Source organism: Thamnophis sirtalis, unplaced genomic scaffold (genome assembly GCF_051295495.1).
Source record: "Thamnophis sirtalis isolate CommonGarterSnake01/CBP01778 unplaced genomic scaffold, rThaSir2_p1.2 scaffold_2, whole genome shotgun sequence".
NCBI classification, from domain to species: domain Eukaryota; kingdom Metazoa; phylum Chordata; class Lepidosauria; order Squamata; family Natricidae; genus Thamnophis; species Thamnophis sirtalis.
The window spans coordinates 28,471,551-28,488,266 of record NW_028261382.1 but is presented as its reverse complement, the minus strand read 5'-3'; the positions used below and the strand labels follow the sequence as shown (position 1 = coordinate 28,488,266).

Sequence of the window (16,716 nt, the reverse complement as noted above, 5' to 3'; positions counted from 1 at the left end):
TCGTTACACCAGAAACCCGGAAGAGGAATGAGCAACACCGTGCGCGCCAGACGACCTGGTTTCGTGTGCCACTTTGGGCACACAGGCCATCGGTTCGCCATCACGGCCCTATACCATTTCAGACAAGTGACTGCTTAGTCATCATCTTCTCTTAACGACCCCATAATCCCTTGTGGTCAACTGAATGGAGCTGAGTGGCCAGATGCCCTTCCTGTTGCCAATGAGGAGTTTTGTTCAGCAGATATATTCTCCTTGTGCCCAGAGAGAGAAATATCTGCCTCTAATCTAGGATTGGACTCACACCCTCCTGAATGTGAGGCGAGAGTTCCACCTCTAGGCCACACACCCATCATCCCATGACCCAGAGTGAAAACCACCCGTCAATCAGCCATGGATTGTTCTGTCAGTCAGTTATCAATTATGGGGTGTTCTCAGTGGAAAGCAGCCTGCAGTCAGTCATAAAGAGTGATGGAGAGTTCTCAGCTGGATTGCTTGTGGAGGAGGAGGGAGATCTCCAGCTAGTAAGCTAGCAAGGGCAGCTCCCATAGCTTCCCCTGTCCAAATGGTAGCTCCGGGCCTGCATGTCAACTTGCAAAGTGTTTCCATGACTACTATCAAGTCAACATTTAAAAAAAAGGGAGTAGAATTCCATGCATACCTTTGGCCAGAGTGAGATCTCATATTCCTACAGCTGGTGTGTGAAATGTGCATGCTCATAGCCTGCTGTAGCATCTTGTTGGTGAATGTGATTTATGACACAGACAGAAGGGAGGGGATACAGGGGGGTAAAGCTCAAACGCAATTAAGTGGAAATCAGTTTCGGCTCCACAGAAGGACATGCCAAAATGTTGATCCTAATAAATGAATGGATTTCTTTTGAACTTTGTCTCGAGGCTCGTAAATTAATTAGGTCATCCTTTGGGATCTTCACACTGTGGGCTCACCGGAGTTGACATGTGGCCCCTCTACCATGGAGACAGCACCTGGGGAGATGCTGTCCTTCCCTTCCTCTCCACCCCCAAATCCTCCCCCCCGTCCCACCCAATTCTTCTGGGTTTCTGCTGACTTCAGAAGCTTGCACAGGGGTCCCTCTGATGCGGCCCCTCCCCCCTCACCTGTGGGAGAATCTTTTTCTTCTTATTGGCAGCCGCGTTGGGCCCAGAGAAAAGTTTCTCCAGAGCCGCCAAGGCAGCGCTGGCCTTGGCTACTTTCTTGTTGGGGCCAGCCCCTCGGAACCTCTGCCCGTCGACTTCTACCTGGAAACGAGATTGGCAATGAGCACCCTGGCTGGGCGTCACATCCCCCCTGCCCCCAGAGGAAGTCCCAAGCCTGATGGTGACCCTCCCTCCTCACCTCCATCACAAACCGCTTGTCATGGCTTCCACCCGTCTCCGAAATGAGCTCGTACTTCAGGCCTCGCCGCTTCTCGTTGAGCTCCATCACCGGATTCTTGCCGCTGGCTGTGAGGATGGGACCCTGAGTTCGGACCTAGGAGAAGCAAGGGGGGGGGGAGTTGAGGGCCAGGGGCCACAGGGGCCCTTGGTTTCATCATGTGCAATGTTTGGTGAGGACCTCTCCCTTCTCCCGCAATTGGTAGGAATCAGAAGGGAAATAGGTAGGTAGGTATGTTGGTAGGTGGATGGGTGAGTGGATGGATGGATAGATAGAGAGAGAGGTAGAGATAGATATAGATAGGTAGGTAGGTAGGTAGGTAGGTGGATGGATAGTTGGGTGGGTGGATGGATGGATAGATAGAAAGAGAGAGGTAGAGATAGATATAGATAGGTAGGTAGGTGGATGGATAGGTGGGTGGGTGGATGGATGGATGGATAGATAGATAGACAGATGAGAGAGAGAAAGAGAGGTCGATATTAGATAGGTAGGTAGGTAGGTAGGTAGGTAGGTAGGTAGGTGGGTGGGTGGGTGGGTGGGTGGGTGGGTGGGTGGTGGATGGATGGATGGGTAGGTAGGTAGTGAGAGAGAGAGATAGGTAGGTACAGATAGATATAGATATAGGTAGGTAGATGGATGGATGGATAGGTAGGTAGGTAGGTAGAAAGATATGATAGATGATAGATAGATATAGATAGATATAGATAGATAGACAGAGATAGATAGATAGATAGATAGATAGATAGATAGATAGATAGATAGATAGATAGATAGATAGATAGACAGACAGACAGAGACAAACAGACAGACAGACAGATATGGATGGATGAAAGGGTAGATAAATAAATAAAAGGTAGGCAGGTAAAGGGTAGAGAGAGGGGGAGAGAGGAGAGATATGGTAATAATTTAATGGAATGTAGAAAGAAAGGAATGGAATGGAATATGGATAGAGGGAAGAGACAGAGAAGCAGAGAGGGAGAGAGAGAGAGAAAGAGAGAATTGAATAGATAAACAGAAAGAGAAGATAGATAGACAGAATGAAGGAAGACAGGCAAATAGACAATAAAGAGATGGACGGATAGACAGACGGAGATGAGAAAGGAGGGAAGGGGCAGCTCGAGATCTTTCTATCAGTCAAACAGAAGCCACTCGGGCACAATTCAAACAAGGAGGGGAGGCAGATAGTTCCTGGACCCTGTGGTCTCATGCCTACAGCAACCTCCGCTCACAAGTGTTTTCACACCTGATTATATATAATAGAATAGAATAACAGAGTTGGAAGGGACCTTGGAGGTCTTCTAGTCCAACCCCCAGCTCATGCAGGAAACCCTACACCACTTCAGACAAATGGTTATCCAACAACATCTTAAAGACTTCCAGTATTGGAGCATTCACAATTTCTGGAGGCAACTTGTTCCACTAATTAATTGTTCTCACTGTCAGGAAATTTCTCCTTAGTTCTAAGTTGCTTCTCTCCTTGATTAGTTTCCACCCGTTGCTTCTTGTCCTGCCTTCAGGTGCTTTGGAGAATAGCTGGACTCCCTCTTTAGGGCAGCCCCGGAGATATTGGAAGACTGCTATAATGTCTCCCTGCATAACTGGCCATCTCCCCGCCTCCTCCTCCTCCTCCTTCTGCCCGCCTGAGCCAGAAATACTCCAGACTAAAGTTTCCAGTTACTCCGAGGCGCCTGCTCCGATGCTGAGCGAGGGGAAGGTCACGTAACAGTCTGGGTGTCCCAGGGACAGCATCCCTGGACCCACCGGAACCGCCACAGGCGAAGTCTAGGGTGGATGAAATCAATTGGGTCCTACCTAGCTCCACCTTCAGCTTCATTTCTTCTTCTTTCTTTTTTTGAAAAGGGCAAAGGGAGAACAAAGGGAAGGGCAGTAAAAGGGTGGAAGTGGGGGGGGGGGAACCCTGCCTGCCGTTAACAGCCTTGGGCAAAGGGCTTTGCAGGTGGGAAAAAGAAAAAGAAAAACACAATTTTGGGTTTAGATCATTGGCGCCTAAAGGGGCACAACCAATGGTGTTTCTGTGCTTTCTCTCCTGACCCAGAAATTGGCAGGTCAAGGGGAAACTTTTCGACCTCATAAGAGAAGAAACAAGAAATGCAAAGAGGGAGGCAGGGAGGGGAGGAGAATGAGAGGAAGGAAGGAAGGAAGGAAGGAAGGAGGGAAGGAGATGAGAATGAGAGGAAGGAAGGAGTTGAGAATGGTAGGAAGGAAGATGAGAATGAGAGGAAAGAAGAGAGGAAGGAAGGAAGGAGTTGAGAATGAGAGGAAGGAAGGAAGGAGGGAAGGAGATGAGAATGAGGAAGGAAGGAGGGAAGGGGATGAGAATGAGAAGAAGGAAGGAAGGAAGGAGATGAGAATGAAAGGAAGGAGTTGAGAATGGAAGGAAGGAAGATGAGAATGAGAGGAAGGAAGAGAGGAAGGAAGAAAGGAAGGAAGGAAGAAAGGAAGATGAGAATGAGAGGAAGGAAGGAAGGAGGGAAGGAGATGAGAATGAGAGGAAGGAAGGAGTTGAGAATGGTAGGAAGAAAGGAAGGAGATGAGAATGAAAGGAAGGAGTTGAGAATGGAAGGAAGGAAGATGAGAATGAGAGGAAGGAAGGAAGGAAGGAAGGAAGGAAGGAAGGAAGGAAGGGAGGAAGGAAGATGAAAATGAGAGGAAGGAAGGAGTTGAGAATGGAAGGAAGATGAGAATGAGAGGAAGGGAGGGAGGAGAAAGAAGACGCACCTCTAAAGTTGCAGAGGTATCAACTGTGGAATTGCCATTATTATTGCTCGTGGTTGAAGAGACAGTCTCGTTTTTGCCTTCGGTGTCCGACTTCTCGTCGGAGCTCGTGCATTCCATGTCTGCATCGAAGCCGGTGGGATAACCCATCGCTTGCAACACCTGCATGAATCGCATATCAAGGAGATATTTTCCTTCAGCCCAGCTGTCGACCCGTCCCCCGACCCCAACCGACACCCAAGAAAGGCCAAAAGACCAGAGAGCGGGCTGGCTTACCTTCACAGCTACGTGAAGCTTGGCGGTCTTCTTGGAAGGTCCTGAGGCTTCGTAGGTCGTCCCGTCCACGTCGACCGACATGGTGAAGACCGGGGCATGGACGGGCCCCGACTGAGAAAGCAACTTGTACTGGAGGCCGGGCCGGATCTGATTCAGCCGCATCAAGGCATTCATGAGGTCTATTGCTTTGCTATCAAGGACTGAAAGGAAGCCAAGAAAGAGACGGTGTCAGGCCTGCAGCCATCTTTTCTCTTGGATCTTTGGCCTGCCACACTTTCCATTATCCTTAGCCATAACAACATTCTTTCTAGAAAGCCAAGGTCATCCTTTGTCTTTGCATCTCTGCACCAGACCGGAACTGGATGGGTGGAAGCTGCCAGCATGGCAGTGAAGTATTGAACCATGTGATGAGTTTGTGGGTGGGTGGGGGGCAAGATCTTGGACTTTCGACTGGGTGGGGAAAACCAGGAAACTTTCAGATTCGGGTTTTCCCAGATGTGCCAATGTGGCTCTCTTAATAAATTGGAACTTTGAGCAATCGCTTGCCCTGGACTCGGATTTAATTTTGGGTTCTCTTTGGAACCTGACATTAACCCGAAACTGACAGACAGGCTAAGAATGGGGGAAGATGGGATGGGTACGGGGCACGCCAAGGCCATGCCTTCTGTAGGGGGGGGGGGGGAGCAGGGGGAGAAATCTGCTTTTCTCCACTCCTGTAAGCTCTTTGGGGGTCTTGGAGATCTTTCCCTTGTCTCTGAGAAACTCAGCAGGGTGAGGAGACCACCAGGTGATCCTGGAGCCAAAATTGAGAATTTCCAGAAAAAGGGGACACTGAAATCACTTTATTGTCTGAATGGAAGAACTGAATAGAATAGGCTGGTGTTTTCCAGAACAAACTTTCCTTCCCTTCTTGTTTCTCTTTCCAATGAAATTTTTATTTTATATTATTTATATGTATCAATGCGTGAATGGTATGGTACCTGGGTTTCATACATTTCAATACACGTAAACATAATCTTATTACGCCTAGTTGTTACATTTCATTTTCACTATTTCCTTTTTTCTTTCATCTTTCCTTTCACCTTCTCTTCCTTCTTCCTTTGCTTCCTCCACTTCCTCTTTCTTTTTCTTTCTTATATTATTTATACATATCAATGCGTGGATGGGGTGGTATCTGGGTAACAGACATTTCAATACACATAAACATAATCTTATTACGCCTAGTTATTACATTTCATTTTCACTATTTCCTTCCTTCATCTTTCCTTTCACCTTCCTTTCCTTCCTCCTCTTCCTCTCTTTTTTCTTACTTTCTTTCTCTTTCTTCCTTCCTTGCTTCCTTCCATTCTTTTTCTTACTTTTTTCTCTTCCTTTCTTTCTCTACTTCCTTCTTTCCTTCCGTTTCTTTCACATTCATCTAATCTATTGATTTGTTAAATTTAATTCTCTTAAGCCAGCTCTCAGGTAATGTTTGGAATTTGTTTGAAAGGTAATACCCAACACTTGCCAAAAAAAAAAAAAAAAAAAAAAAGCAAGCAGAGATTTTATCCCAATCCAAAATTGACTAGGCTGATGTTTGTAAAAAAAGAATCCAGTAATCTTTACACAGAGAAAATTGGGGTATTCTAGTTTCATTTGTTTACTAGAGTGAAATCAGTGCTGATTCTGGCCGATTCAAGACGCAGAATTTGCAGCTGTTGCTAGGCAAATATGTAAAGGGCTGTTTAGTGACCACAATTGGGGTAGGGAACTCGGTTGTTAAGCGAAGCAATTGCTCAGTGAAACCAGGCCACAGTCTTACTTCCAACTTTCCTTTGTGTTGTAAACTAGTCGTAAAAAGCCAGCGACTTTTTCCTCACTGTCGTTAACTGTAAACAGTGGCTAAACGAGGCAGTCACTAAACAAGGACCACAAATTCCCCACGGCAAGAGTTAGCTGACAGTGGAGCAGAGATGAATGAAGGGCAGCTTAGAAATTAAAAAAACCAACATACATGGTGGTAATGAAAGGGAAGGAGAAGAAATAATCATCCTTACTTTTCCTCAAATTCCTCTTCATTTTCTTACTGGGGTCTTTCTCATCCCCCAATCCGTCTTCGAAAGGCCTCTTTAGGGCAGAAGAACCTGCGCCTAGAAAGAAAAGAAAAGAATCTTTAAAAAAAATTGCATAAAAGAGAAAAGGCAAACATCACTGTTGGCAGACGATGCAGCTGAGCCACGGAAAAAGAATTGAGGGGGAAAAACCCTTTTGCAAAAAGGAAGATTGGCTGTGGGCTCCACCCTTCTAGGCTGGTTAGAGAAGGGGTTTCTCTATTAATGTTCTGACCAAGGCTTCCCAAGAGCATAAAGCAAACTCCTGGTCCCGACAAAAACTCCTTTTAATAATTTGCTGTGAATTCTGCTCATTGACATCCAGCAAAGTCTTTCATGGGAGGATTTACAGTCACAGACCTTATCTGGCTTGGAGAGCTGCCAGGCCGAGATCTGCAGAACTTGGCAAGGAGAGTCACAAGCCAATGAAGTGAACTAATTGTCTCCTGCAAACTCCACTCCCCTTTTGCTCCTCTTTTATTCCCTCTGGGAGGGGCCATTCACCATCCACCTGTGGCCTTACTCCCAAATCAACCCCTGTTCTTTAGCTGCTCCCTTCATCTGGCACCTCTGTGCATGCACACACTGGGAATAGGCTCCAGCTGTTCTTCTGCCTCACTGATGTCTGACTCTGAAGGCAGCTGATAACTGGGCATACGGCTCTGGCCCCCTCTCTGCCTCCGATGCAGAGCCTTCATCCGAGCCTTCCCCAGACTCCAGGACTGGCCCATGTTCCTCCCCAACTTCCTCACTGTCTGAGTCTGCCATCAGCTCTGCTGGCGGGCCACAACAATTTTGATTTATTTATATATTTTTATTTATTTGTATATGAACATAATGATAATAGTGTAATATTTGTATTGATGTGATAAAAGGGAAATTGGATATAAATTGTAAACAGTGATTAAGAAAGGAGGTTTAGAAACTTTGTTATTAAACATAATTAATTTTTATTTAGAACGTTTCACAAAGATAGAATGTTGCCGGATGATATTGAAAATAGATAATGGAATGTCGTCATGTGGTTTTGCTTTAAATTTTGGAATAGCAATAGCAATAGCAGTTAGACTTATATACCGCTTCATAGGGCTTTCAGCCCTCTCTAAGCGGTTTACAGAGTCAGCATATCACCCCCACAGTCTGGGTCCTCGTTTCACCCACCTTGGAAGGATGGAAGGCTGAGTCAACCTTGAGCCGGTGAGATTAGAACCACTGAACTGTAGATAACAGTCAGCTGAAGTGGCCTGCAGTACTGCACCCTAACCACTGCTCCACCTTGGCTCTTTTTTTTATATTTTATATAAAAGGACGTAAAAACAATTATGGTCATATGAAGATTGAGGTGTGATGATAGTAATATATATATAAATATATTTGATTTAAAATATGTAACAATATGAATTGTAGGTGATGACTGTGGAAGATCCTTTGGATCTTCCGGGTTGCCACACTTGGCGAATGGGCATGCGGCAGGAATTGGGAGGGGGGGGGGTTGGATGGCGATTGGGTGAGATGCATAGCCATAACAACCACAACATTCATTCACTGGGAGTCAAGGACATTTCAACCTGCATCTGGAGAGGCGTGACTGGGAAGCTCACTCTGGTTAGGATGGTGGCCTGATTGGGACATGTGGGTGCTGAGTAGGAACTTGGACTTTCCTTTGGTTGGGGAAAACCTGGGGGGATTTCAGATTCGGGTTTTCCCAGATGTGCCAATATGACATCTATATCTATCTTCTATTTAGATACAAAAAAATGGCTATGTGTGTATGTGTGTTCCAGCATAACTCTGGAATGGCTTGAGTAACTTCAACCAAACTTGGTATACAGATGACGTATCATCTGGAAAAAAATATTGTGTGGGTAAGACACCCCTAAAAACCCTCGGTGTGTGTGTTCTGTTAAGATACAGCCTGCTGTGCCTTAAAACGGATTCTACTGTGCTGCCATAAAATGGCTTCTACTGTGCAGCACAGTGGAGTTGCCATGGTAATGGCTTCACAGTACTCCACAAGGGGGCTCTCCCTCTGGTGAGGGGGAAAATCCAACATTAGAAATTACGTTTGGTCCGGACATTTCCCCCCTATAAATAAATGCCCTATTTTTCAGAGCATAAGACGCACCTTTTTCCCTCAAAAAAGAGGCTGAAAATTTGGGTGCGTCTTATACACTGAATACAGCATTTTTTTGCCTCCCGAAACCCCGCCCCTTCACCACAATGGCCGTGGAGAGCCTCTAGGAAGTTCCTGGGGGCTGGGAAGGGCAGAAATGAGCAAAAAAACAGCCTGTTTTTTGCTCAATTTTACCCCCCTCAGCCCCAAGGAGCACTCTATAAGCTTGCTAAAGGCTATCCATGCACTTTTTTAAAAACAATAAACAGGCCCGGTTTTGCAAAAAAAAGGACTGTTTTTTGATCATTTGGGGGGGGGGCACCCCCCAGGAGCACTCTGCAAGCCTCCTAAAGGCTATGCATGCCCTTTTTCTGGAAAAAAAAGGGCCCTTTTCGCAAAAAAACGGGCCGTTTTGGGGAGATCTGCAGAGTGCAAACACTTTTTTTAAAATTTGCCTCTTCAAAACCTTGTTGCATCTTATACTCCCGTGCGTCTTATACTCCAAAAAATACGATACCCAGACAATGCCAGGTATCAGCTACTCTCTAATAAAATGGGACTTTGCGGAAACGCTTACTTAGTTGGTGGGTGTTTCCTGGAACCCTGACATCGAGAATGAACAGAAAAACAGAGCTGGAAGGCACCTTGGAGGCCTTCTAGTCCAACCCCTGCTCGGGCAGGAAACTCTATTCCATTTCTGTCAAGTGCCTTCTTAAAAAAAAAAAACCTCCCGTGATGGAGGGTTTTCACAATTTGCTGCAAGTTGCTCTACGGATAAATTAATTAAAAGGGCCGAGGTGGCGCACTGGTTAGAGTGTAGCACTGCAGGCTACGTCAGCTGACTGCAGTTCTGCAGTTCGGCTGTTCAAATCTCACCGGCTCAAGGTTGACTCAGCCTTCCATCCTTCCAAGGTGGGTAAAATGAGGACCCGGATTGTTGTTGGGGGCAATATGCTGACTCTGTAAACCGCTTAGAGCGGGCTGAAAGCCCTATGAAGCGGTATATAAGTCTAACTGCTATTGCTATTGCTAATTGTTCTAAGTGTCAGGAAATTCCTCCTTAGTTCTAAGGCTGCTTCTCTCCTGGATTAGTTTCCATCCCTTCCTTCTTGTCCTGCTTTCAGGTGCACCTACCTTCTTTGTCAGCCCCCGACCACGAATATTTCTGGAAGGACTTATTGGAAGGGAGAGGATCCATCTCCAGCACCTTGTAGATTTGGCCGAAGGCCGACAGTCTCAGGGCATGCTGGAAATGAAAATGGGTCAAACATTAAAGATATCTCTGCTCCATAGATTGGGCAGCTTTCAACCCATCATCCCAAGGGTTAATCCCCAAGGACCTCGTTCTCCATTGCTGGAGGGAAAGAAGGCCAACCTAGGTGGCTGGCGCGTTTTTACCTGGGCACTATGGGTTATGGCTTCCCTTTGTGGAACAGTCACACTAGACAAGGCATCCGTTGGCTCTCGTTCGCAGGGATCATGCACGCCGGGCCCACCTAGGCACAAGGAAGGAGTTCAACTCTCAAGCCTATCCCGTGGACCCCCAAAACCATAATCCTGATGCCACAGAGTAACAACAAAATAAGGTGGGAGGAAAAGGGCTAGTTAAGAGATTGTTCCGACCTAGGCTTCACCAAAATGACGAAGGAGACTCCTTGTCCCAACAAAACCCCTTTTTATTAAGCTACGGTGAATTCCTCTCATTCGCCTTTAGCAAAGTCCCGGCAAACAGTCTTTCAAGGGTGAATTGACCACCACAGACCTTATCAGGCTTGGAGAGCTGCCAGGCCGATATCTTCCAAACACCGAGCTGTACAAGAAGCTTTGTAAGGAGTCTCTGAGAGTCACAAACAAATCTTCACACTAATTAAACAAACTAATGTTCTCCTGCAAACTCCATTCCCCTTTCGCTCGTCTTTTATTTCCCTTGGGAGGGGCCATTCACCGTCCACCTGTGGCCTTCCTCCCAAGTTGGACTCTGTTCTTTAGCTGCTCCCTTCCTCTGGCCACTCTGCGCATACGCACACTGGAACAGGCTCCAGCTGTTCCTCTGCCCCACTGATGTCTGACTCTGAAGGGAGCTGATAACTGGCATAGGGCCCTGGCCCCCTCTCTGCGTCCGATACATAGCCCTCATCAGAGCCTTCCCCAGACTCCAGGACTGGCCCAGGTTCCTCCCCAACCTCCTCACTGCCTGAGTCTGTCACTAGCTGCGCTGGTCGCTGGTGGGCCACAACAGAGATGGGCACCTAATCCATGTTATCAGTTGGCTTGCATCAGTTTTGCATAAGGAAGATTTAAAGAGAAAAGCTGTGGAGACAGCTGGGAATAAAAAAAGGCTCCTTCCAACTATCCTTCACTTGTACCAGCCAAGATTCCTCAAGCCAACCTCAAAAATTAGGTCATGTTTTCAGAAAGGTTTTACGTTAGTGTCATCACTCCACAATAACAGATCTTAGGAGAAGACCTTTGCCCACTCTCAAGATTTTCTGACCCCAAAAGGCAGAGTCCCGGTCCTATCAAAACCCCTTTTGTTAAACGAATGTGAATTCCTCTCATTCACATTCAGCCAAGGCCAGGCAAAGAGTCTTTCAAAGGAGTATTTATGACCACCGACCTTATCTGCCTTGGGAAGCTGCCATGTAAATATTTCCCAAATGAGCAAGGAAAGACTGGGCACAGAGTCTCTGAGATTCATGCACAGATCTTCACACTCCTGAAACGAATCTAACGATCGAACGAACAAATTGTTTCCTGCAAAAGCCCTCTCCCCTTTCGCTCCTCTTCTAATTCCTATGGGAGGGGCCATTCACCGTCCACCTGTAGATTTACTCCCAAGTCGATCCTGATTTCTCCGCTGTTCTTTTCTTCTGGCACCACTGCGCATGCAGACACTGGGAACAGGCTCCAGCTGTTCCTCTGCTTCACGGCTGTCTAGCTCCGAAGGCACCTGATCACTGCCAGACGGCCTCGGCCCCATCTCTGCCTCTGACACAGAGCCCTCGTCTGAGCTTTCCTCAGACTCCAGGACTGGTCCTCCGCAACCTCCTCACTGTCCACTGCATGGACAACCCGTTTCAGTCTCCTAGTTAAAGAAGACCGCCCATTGGAGTGATGTCTTCTAAACTTGCAGGATCGGCAAACCAGAAGACGTCCATCCAAACAGGACATGCTACAGTGGTCCATCAATGCATGGCCGGTCAACCTTTGAGGAAAAGCTTGGCGGATCTCACCTGGCAACAGGATGCCTGAGGCCAAACACTCCAACACCCGCCGGAGAGCTTCCCCTGCGCCCAACGGCCTGTTGCAGGTGCCAATGGCTTTCTCGCACAGCAGCTCCAGGGGCTGGAAGACAACTGGATGGGGTCAGTACCCATGCTATAAAAACATCACAGAAAGACAGAAAGACTGACGGACGGGCAAGGCAGGTCCAAGCATGAGGTCAGAAAGGGACCAAATAATTTCCATCCGTCGTAGATACAGTTCGGAAATCCCGCCCTCTTCTTGGAGGTAGCTGAACGTTTGGGTCCACCAAAGGAGAATCGTATCCTGTTCTGGCGATCGGCGTTAGGAGATCCACTCACCACCGAGTGTACAATGGGCACAAGCAAGCAGTATGTGTGATCCAGGGGGGTGAGTTCCGGCTGCGGCTGCCGGTTTGCTCAGGGACGCACACGCGCGAAGCTCACACACTTAGTGCGCAGTACTAAAAAATGCTTCTGTTCATGCGCAGAAGCCAAAAACAAGATGGCAGCGCCTACAGGGGCCACCAAGAGAACCAGTTCAGGGGCATGGTAGGCCTGGTTCGCTGCCGGTCCCAGCAACCAGGCCGCCAAGTTACTACCTATCCCGCCGAAGTGGTCCAAAGCGGTAGGAACCCACCTCTGGTGTTTATCCAAATTCAATGTTTACATCAGAACCAGTGGTGAGTTTCAAAAGTTTTGTGGGTGTGGCCTCCTTTGTGGGAGAGGCTTGTCAGCCATGTGACCTGGTGGGAGTGGCTTGCCGGCCATGTGTTTTCTCTCTCTCTCTCTCTCTCTCTCTCTTTCCTTCCTTTTGTCTCTGTCCCCTTTTTCTTTTTTTCTTTCATCTCTCTCTCTCTCACTTTTTCTTTTTCATTTATTTATTTATTTATTTCTCTTTCTCTCTGTCTCTTTGTGTCAGTCTGTCTGTTTCTCTCTCTCTCTCTCTCTCTCTCTCTCTCTCTCTCTCCCTCCCTCCCTCCCTCCCTCCCTCTCTGTGTGTGTCTCTGTGTGTGTGTCAGTGGTGGTTTTCAAATTTTTTTAGAACCTCTTCCGTAAGTGTGGCCTGCTTTCCGGGTCCACTGATGGAACCTCTTCTAACCGGTTCGGTAGATTTGATGAACCGGTTCTACCAAATAGGTGCAAACTGGTAGGAACCCACCTCTGATCAGAACACAATTTCTGTAGAGAACATTGTGTTGGCACTCTTATCAACCAATACATCAATCTGGACCCGGGAGAAAAATCCCTTGTGTGGAATACGTAAAAAAAAAAAATCTAATAATATTCCAGGATGGGGGAAATTGCTCTGTAGCAGAGATGGGTACCAACAATGGTGCCCCTCATCAATGATGTTAGTCAGTTGGGTAATGAAACATCTGCAAGCCAAAAATCAAGCTCAGGAGGCACCAAGACCTCCACTGTTCAACCCTGAGCTGCACATCTGCTCTTCTACTAGTGCTCTTCTAGGCAGGGAGAGCTAGGACTTCTGCTCTGGATCCATCACTTTGCAGGGCAAACTTGGGAAGTACTACGTGGTAGTTGTGAAAACTTGGTCCTCCTTGCTCACTGAAAGGAATAAGGGTTGCACTGATGCTCTTTTCTTTTCAACAGACCTGGCTTAGGAGACAATCCTGGACCATGGATGGTCAAGGATAGTTCTTGAGATGTTGTTCAACTGGGTGCTTGCCCCTGAAGATTCTTGTCTCACGGACAAGTAACTTAAACCCAAGTTCCACACAAAGTACTAAAATCTGCAAGGATTATCATATTTTTCGGTGTATAAGACACCCCCCCCCCAAAAGAGGGTGAACATGGGTGTAGCTTATGCACTGAATGTAGCCCCGCCCACCTGCCGGCCCCCACTCTTTGCCTCTGCCTCCCAGGAATTTGCCTTCTTGCAGCAAACAGCCTGTTTTAGTTTCACCACAGATAGATTACTTACAACCATCTGATTGTCCGTTGGATCAGCCTCCCAACCATCAGCTGTTTCAGACTGCAGGGATTGCCATTGCCTGTTGCCATCTCCGTGCCTCATTTTGCACCCATTCCAATCCCTGCCACCCAAAACGGGCAGAAAATGGGGTGTGCAGAGGCCGAAAACAGCGCGTGCGGAGGCGGCAATAGGCAATGGCAATCCCTGCAGCCTGAAACAGCTGATCGTGGAGAGGCTGATCCAACCAACTATCAGCTGCTTGTAGTAATCAGGCTGTGCTGAAATTGAAATTAAAACACGTTTTTTGCTACAAGGAGGCAAATTGCTGGGAGGTAGAGGCAGATTTTTTCCCCCTTGTGCTAATCAGGCTGAACTGAAACTGAAGCAGGCTGTTTGCTGTTTGCTGCAAGGAGGCAAATTGCTGGGAGGCAGAGGCAGATTTTTTCCCCCTTGTGCTAATCAGGCTGAACTGAAACTGAAGCAGGCTGTTTGCTGTTTGCTGCAAGGAGGCAAATTGCTGGGAGCAGAGGCAGATTTTTTCCCCCTTGTGCTAATCAGGCTGAACTGAAACTGAAACAGGCTGTTTGCTGTTTGCTGCAAGGAGGCAAATTGATGGGAGGCAGAGGCAGATTTTTTTTTCTCGTTTTCCTCCCCAAAAGCTAGGTGCATCTTGTACTTCGGAGCGTCTTAAACTCCGAAAAATACGGTACGTTTAGAGAAGGAACTGGCTGGGGTTGAGGGCAGTTTATCCGATATCTGAAACCAGAAGCGGCAAAAGATTAACGATGGGGCTGCATTCTCCCAAGCAATTTTTTTTTGCAAACGTGGATTAAGCGAACACTCACCCAACCTTTCAAAGGTGCCCAGGTAGGAGCTCTGTTGCATAAATCTCTCAGGATTCGCAGCACAATCACACACGACTTTAGCCCGTTCGCTCTGGCCTAAAAGAAAACCAGAATGCTCCCGTTCTTGTCTGCAGGCTGCCCGCAAACCTAAACAACTACTTTCATTATTATTATTTCTTTTTAAAAAAAAAACAAGAAGAAAACTTTTGAAAGGACTACGATAGGTAAGAACAAAAAGCCCAACCTGGAACCACTTGGCGTGTCGCAGAGACGCCAAAGCTTCGAGGCACTTTTGCCTGCTGAGTAAATCCGGAGGCTCTTTCACCGGGGTATTGTCTACTGGGGAGATGGGAATATGAGAGGAAACAAAAAGAGACATGCAGAGTTGGAACAAGCAGACAATTCTGATGCCCCAAACACAGAACAAATGCCAGCAAGACAGAAAGAGAGTTTTTAATAAGACGCCCAGAATTGCCCTGGCTTCCATTTTTTTTTTTAACTCCGTAATTTTTAGGTCCTATCAAGGTGGCGTCCCATATATATATATATATATATTTTTAAACAAATAAATAAAAATTTAGCACATGTGCCAGGTTCTTTTTTCTTTTCTTTTTTAAATAGTAGTAATTAGGCGTGTGTATGTTACAAGGAGCAAAACAGAGGCCGGTTGTTGTTGTTTTTTTTCTTTCTCCAGTGTTTGCAGACAATCTGGGATCTTATTAATTGGTTAAAAAAGAACTTGGGGCAGACTGTACAAAGTGTGTTGCTTTGCATCGTTCTCGTGGTTTCTCGAGGCAAAAAGAAAATTTGGAGGAAGAGAGAGAGAGAGAGGGAGGAGAGAGGAAAAGAGAGGGGAGGGAAAGAGATGGGAAAAGAGGGAACGAGAGGGAGGGAAAGAGAGAGAAAGAAGAAAGGGGGAGAGAGAGAGGAGAGAAAGAGGGAAAGAAAGAGAGATAGAGGGAGTGGGGAAGGGAGGGGAAGAAATGGAGAGGGGAAGAGAGGGAGGAAGGGAGGGAAAGAGAAAAAGAGGAGTGGGAGAGAAAGAGAGAGAAAGGGAAAGAGAAAGAGGAAAAGAGAGAGGGGGAGGGAGGGAAAGGGGGAGAGGGAGAAAGAAAGGAGGGAAAGAGGGGGAGGAAGGGCGGGAAAGAGAAAAAGAGGAGTGGGAGAGAAAGAGAGAGAAAGGGAAAGAGGAAAAGAGAGAGGGGGAGGGAGGGAAAGGGGGAGAGAGAGAGGAGGGAAAGAGAGGGAGGAAGGGAGGGAAAGAGAAAAAGAGGAGTGGGGAGAAAGAGAGAGAAGGGGAAAGAGAAAGAGGAAAAGAGGGGGGAGGGAGGGAAAGAAAGTGGGAGAGAGAGGAGGGAAAGAGAGAGGAAGGAAGGGAAAGAGAGAAAGGGAGGGAAAGAGATAGATAGTGGGAAAGAGAGGTAAAGATAGAGAATGGGAGGGAAACAAAGGGGGGAGAGAGGGGAGAAATAGAGAGAGAAAGGAAAAGAGAAAAAGGAAAGAGAAAAAGAGAGGGGGAAGGGAAGGAGAGAAGGAGAGGGAGAAGGGGAGAGAGACTGAAACTGAGACTTTTAGTAACTTCTCTGCTCCCTCCAAAAGGTTTGAGGGCTGCTTTCGTGAGGTTACCTACTTATCATCTGCTTTTTCAGAAAAGCAATGATCAAAACCCCTCAGAGCCAAACCAGGAATCTGCTGAGAGAGAAACTTTTATTATTTTAAACGTTCTCCTCACAATTTTGGATAAGGAAGCAACAAATCATTGACATTTATCCTCTTTTTCTGTTCTTCCAGCCTCGTGGCGTGGCCCATAAACTTTAGAAGGAGGGGAAAAAGCTGTTGGCTTCATCCATTTTCTCTATCTTTTGAGATAAGGCATGCAGCAAACATCTAAATACTTTGCTCCTTCGTTAGGTAGAAGTAATTTTTGGCGGGAAATAGATCTGTGAACAAGTTCTCGGGACTCGTCCCTTGTCATCAAATCAAAGGCACTGTGGATAAGATTCAGCACCCACAACTTTTAAGATATTTGGCCTACCGAGTTTGCTAAATTTGTCAGAAATGGTGTACGGTCTCCTGCTTGAGAAGG

General features: G+C 46.9%; 1 protein-coding gene across 5 annotated transcripts in view; it reads right to left on the bottom strand.

Moving 5' to 3' along the window:
- The window catches only part of STRBP (spermatid perinuclear RNA binding protein), a 94,976-nt gene that overhangs the window by 14,208 nt on the left and 64,052 nt on the right, over positions 1-16,716 (bottom strand). For 3 of the 5 annotated variants that reach the window (XM_087704575.1, XM_087704578.1, XM_087704576.1), the window contains exons 6-15: positions 14,875-14,969; positions 14,631-14,726; positions 11,841-11,952; positions 10,006-10,103; positions 9,742-9,853; positions 6,441-6,533; positions 4,405-4,604; positions 4,132-4,290; positions 1,354-1,488; positions 1,116-1,256 (exon numbers count right to left, since the gene is read on the bottom strand). In XM_087704575.1, coding sequence (XP_087560701.1) covers positions 1,116-1,256; positions 1,354-1,488; positions 4,132-4,290; positions 4,405-4,604; positions 6,441-6,533; positions 9,742-9,853; positions 10,006-10,103; positions 11,841-11,952; positions 14,631-14,726; positions 14,875-14,969 — 1,241 coding nt within the window. The remainder of the gene's footprint in view (positions 1-1,115; positions 1,257-1,353; positions 1,489-4,131; positions 4,291-4,404; positions 4,605-6,440; positions 6,534-9,741; positions 9,854-10,005; positions 10,104-11,840; positions 11,953-14,630; positions 14,727-14,874; positions 14,970-16,716) is intronic. The other 2 variants (XM_087704577.1, XM_087704580.1) reach the window with 1 other exon arrangement.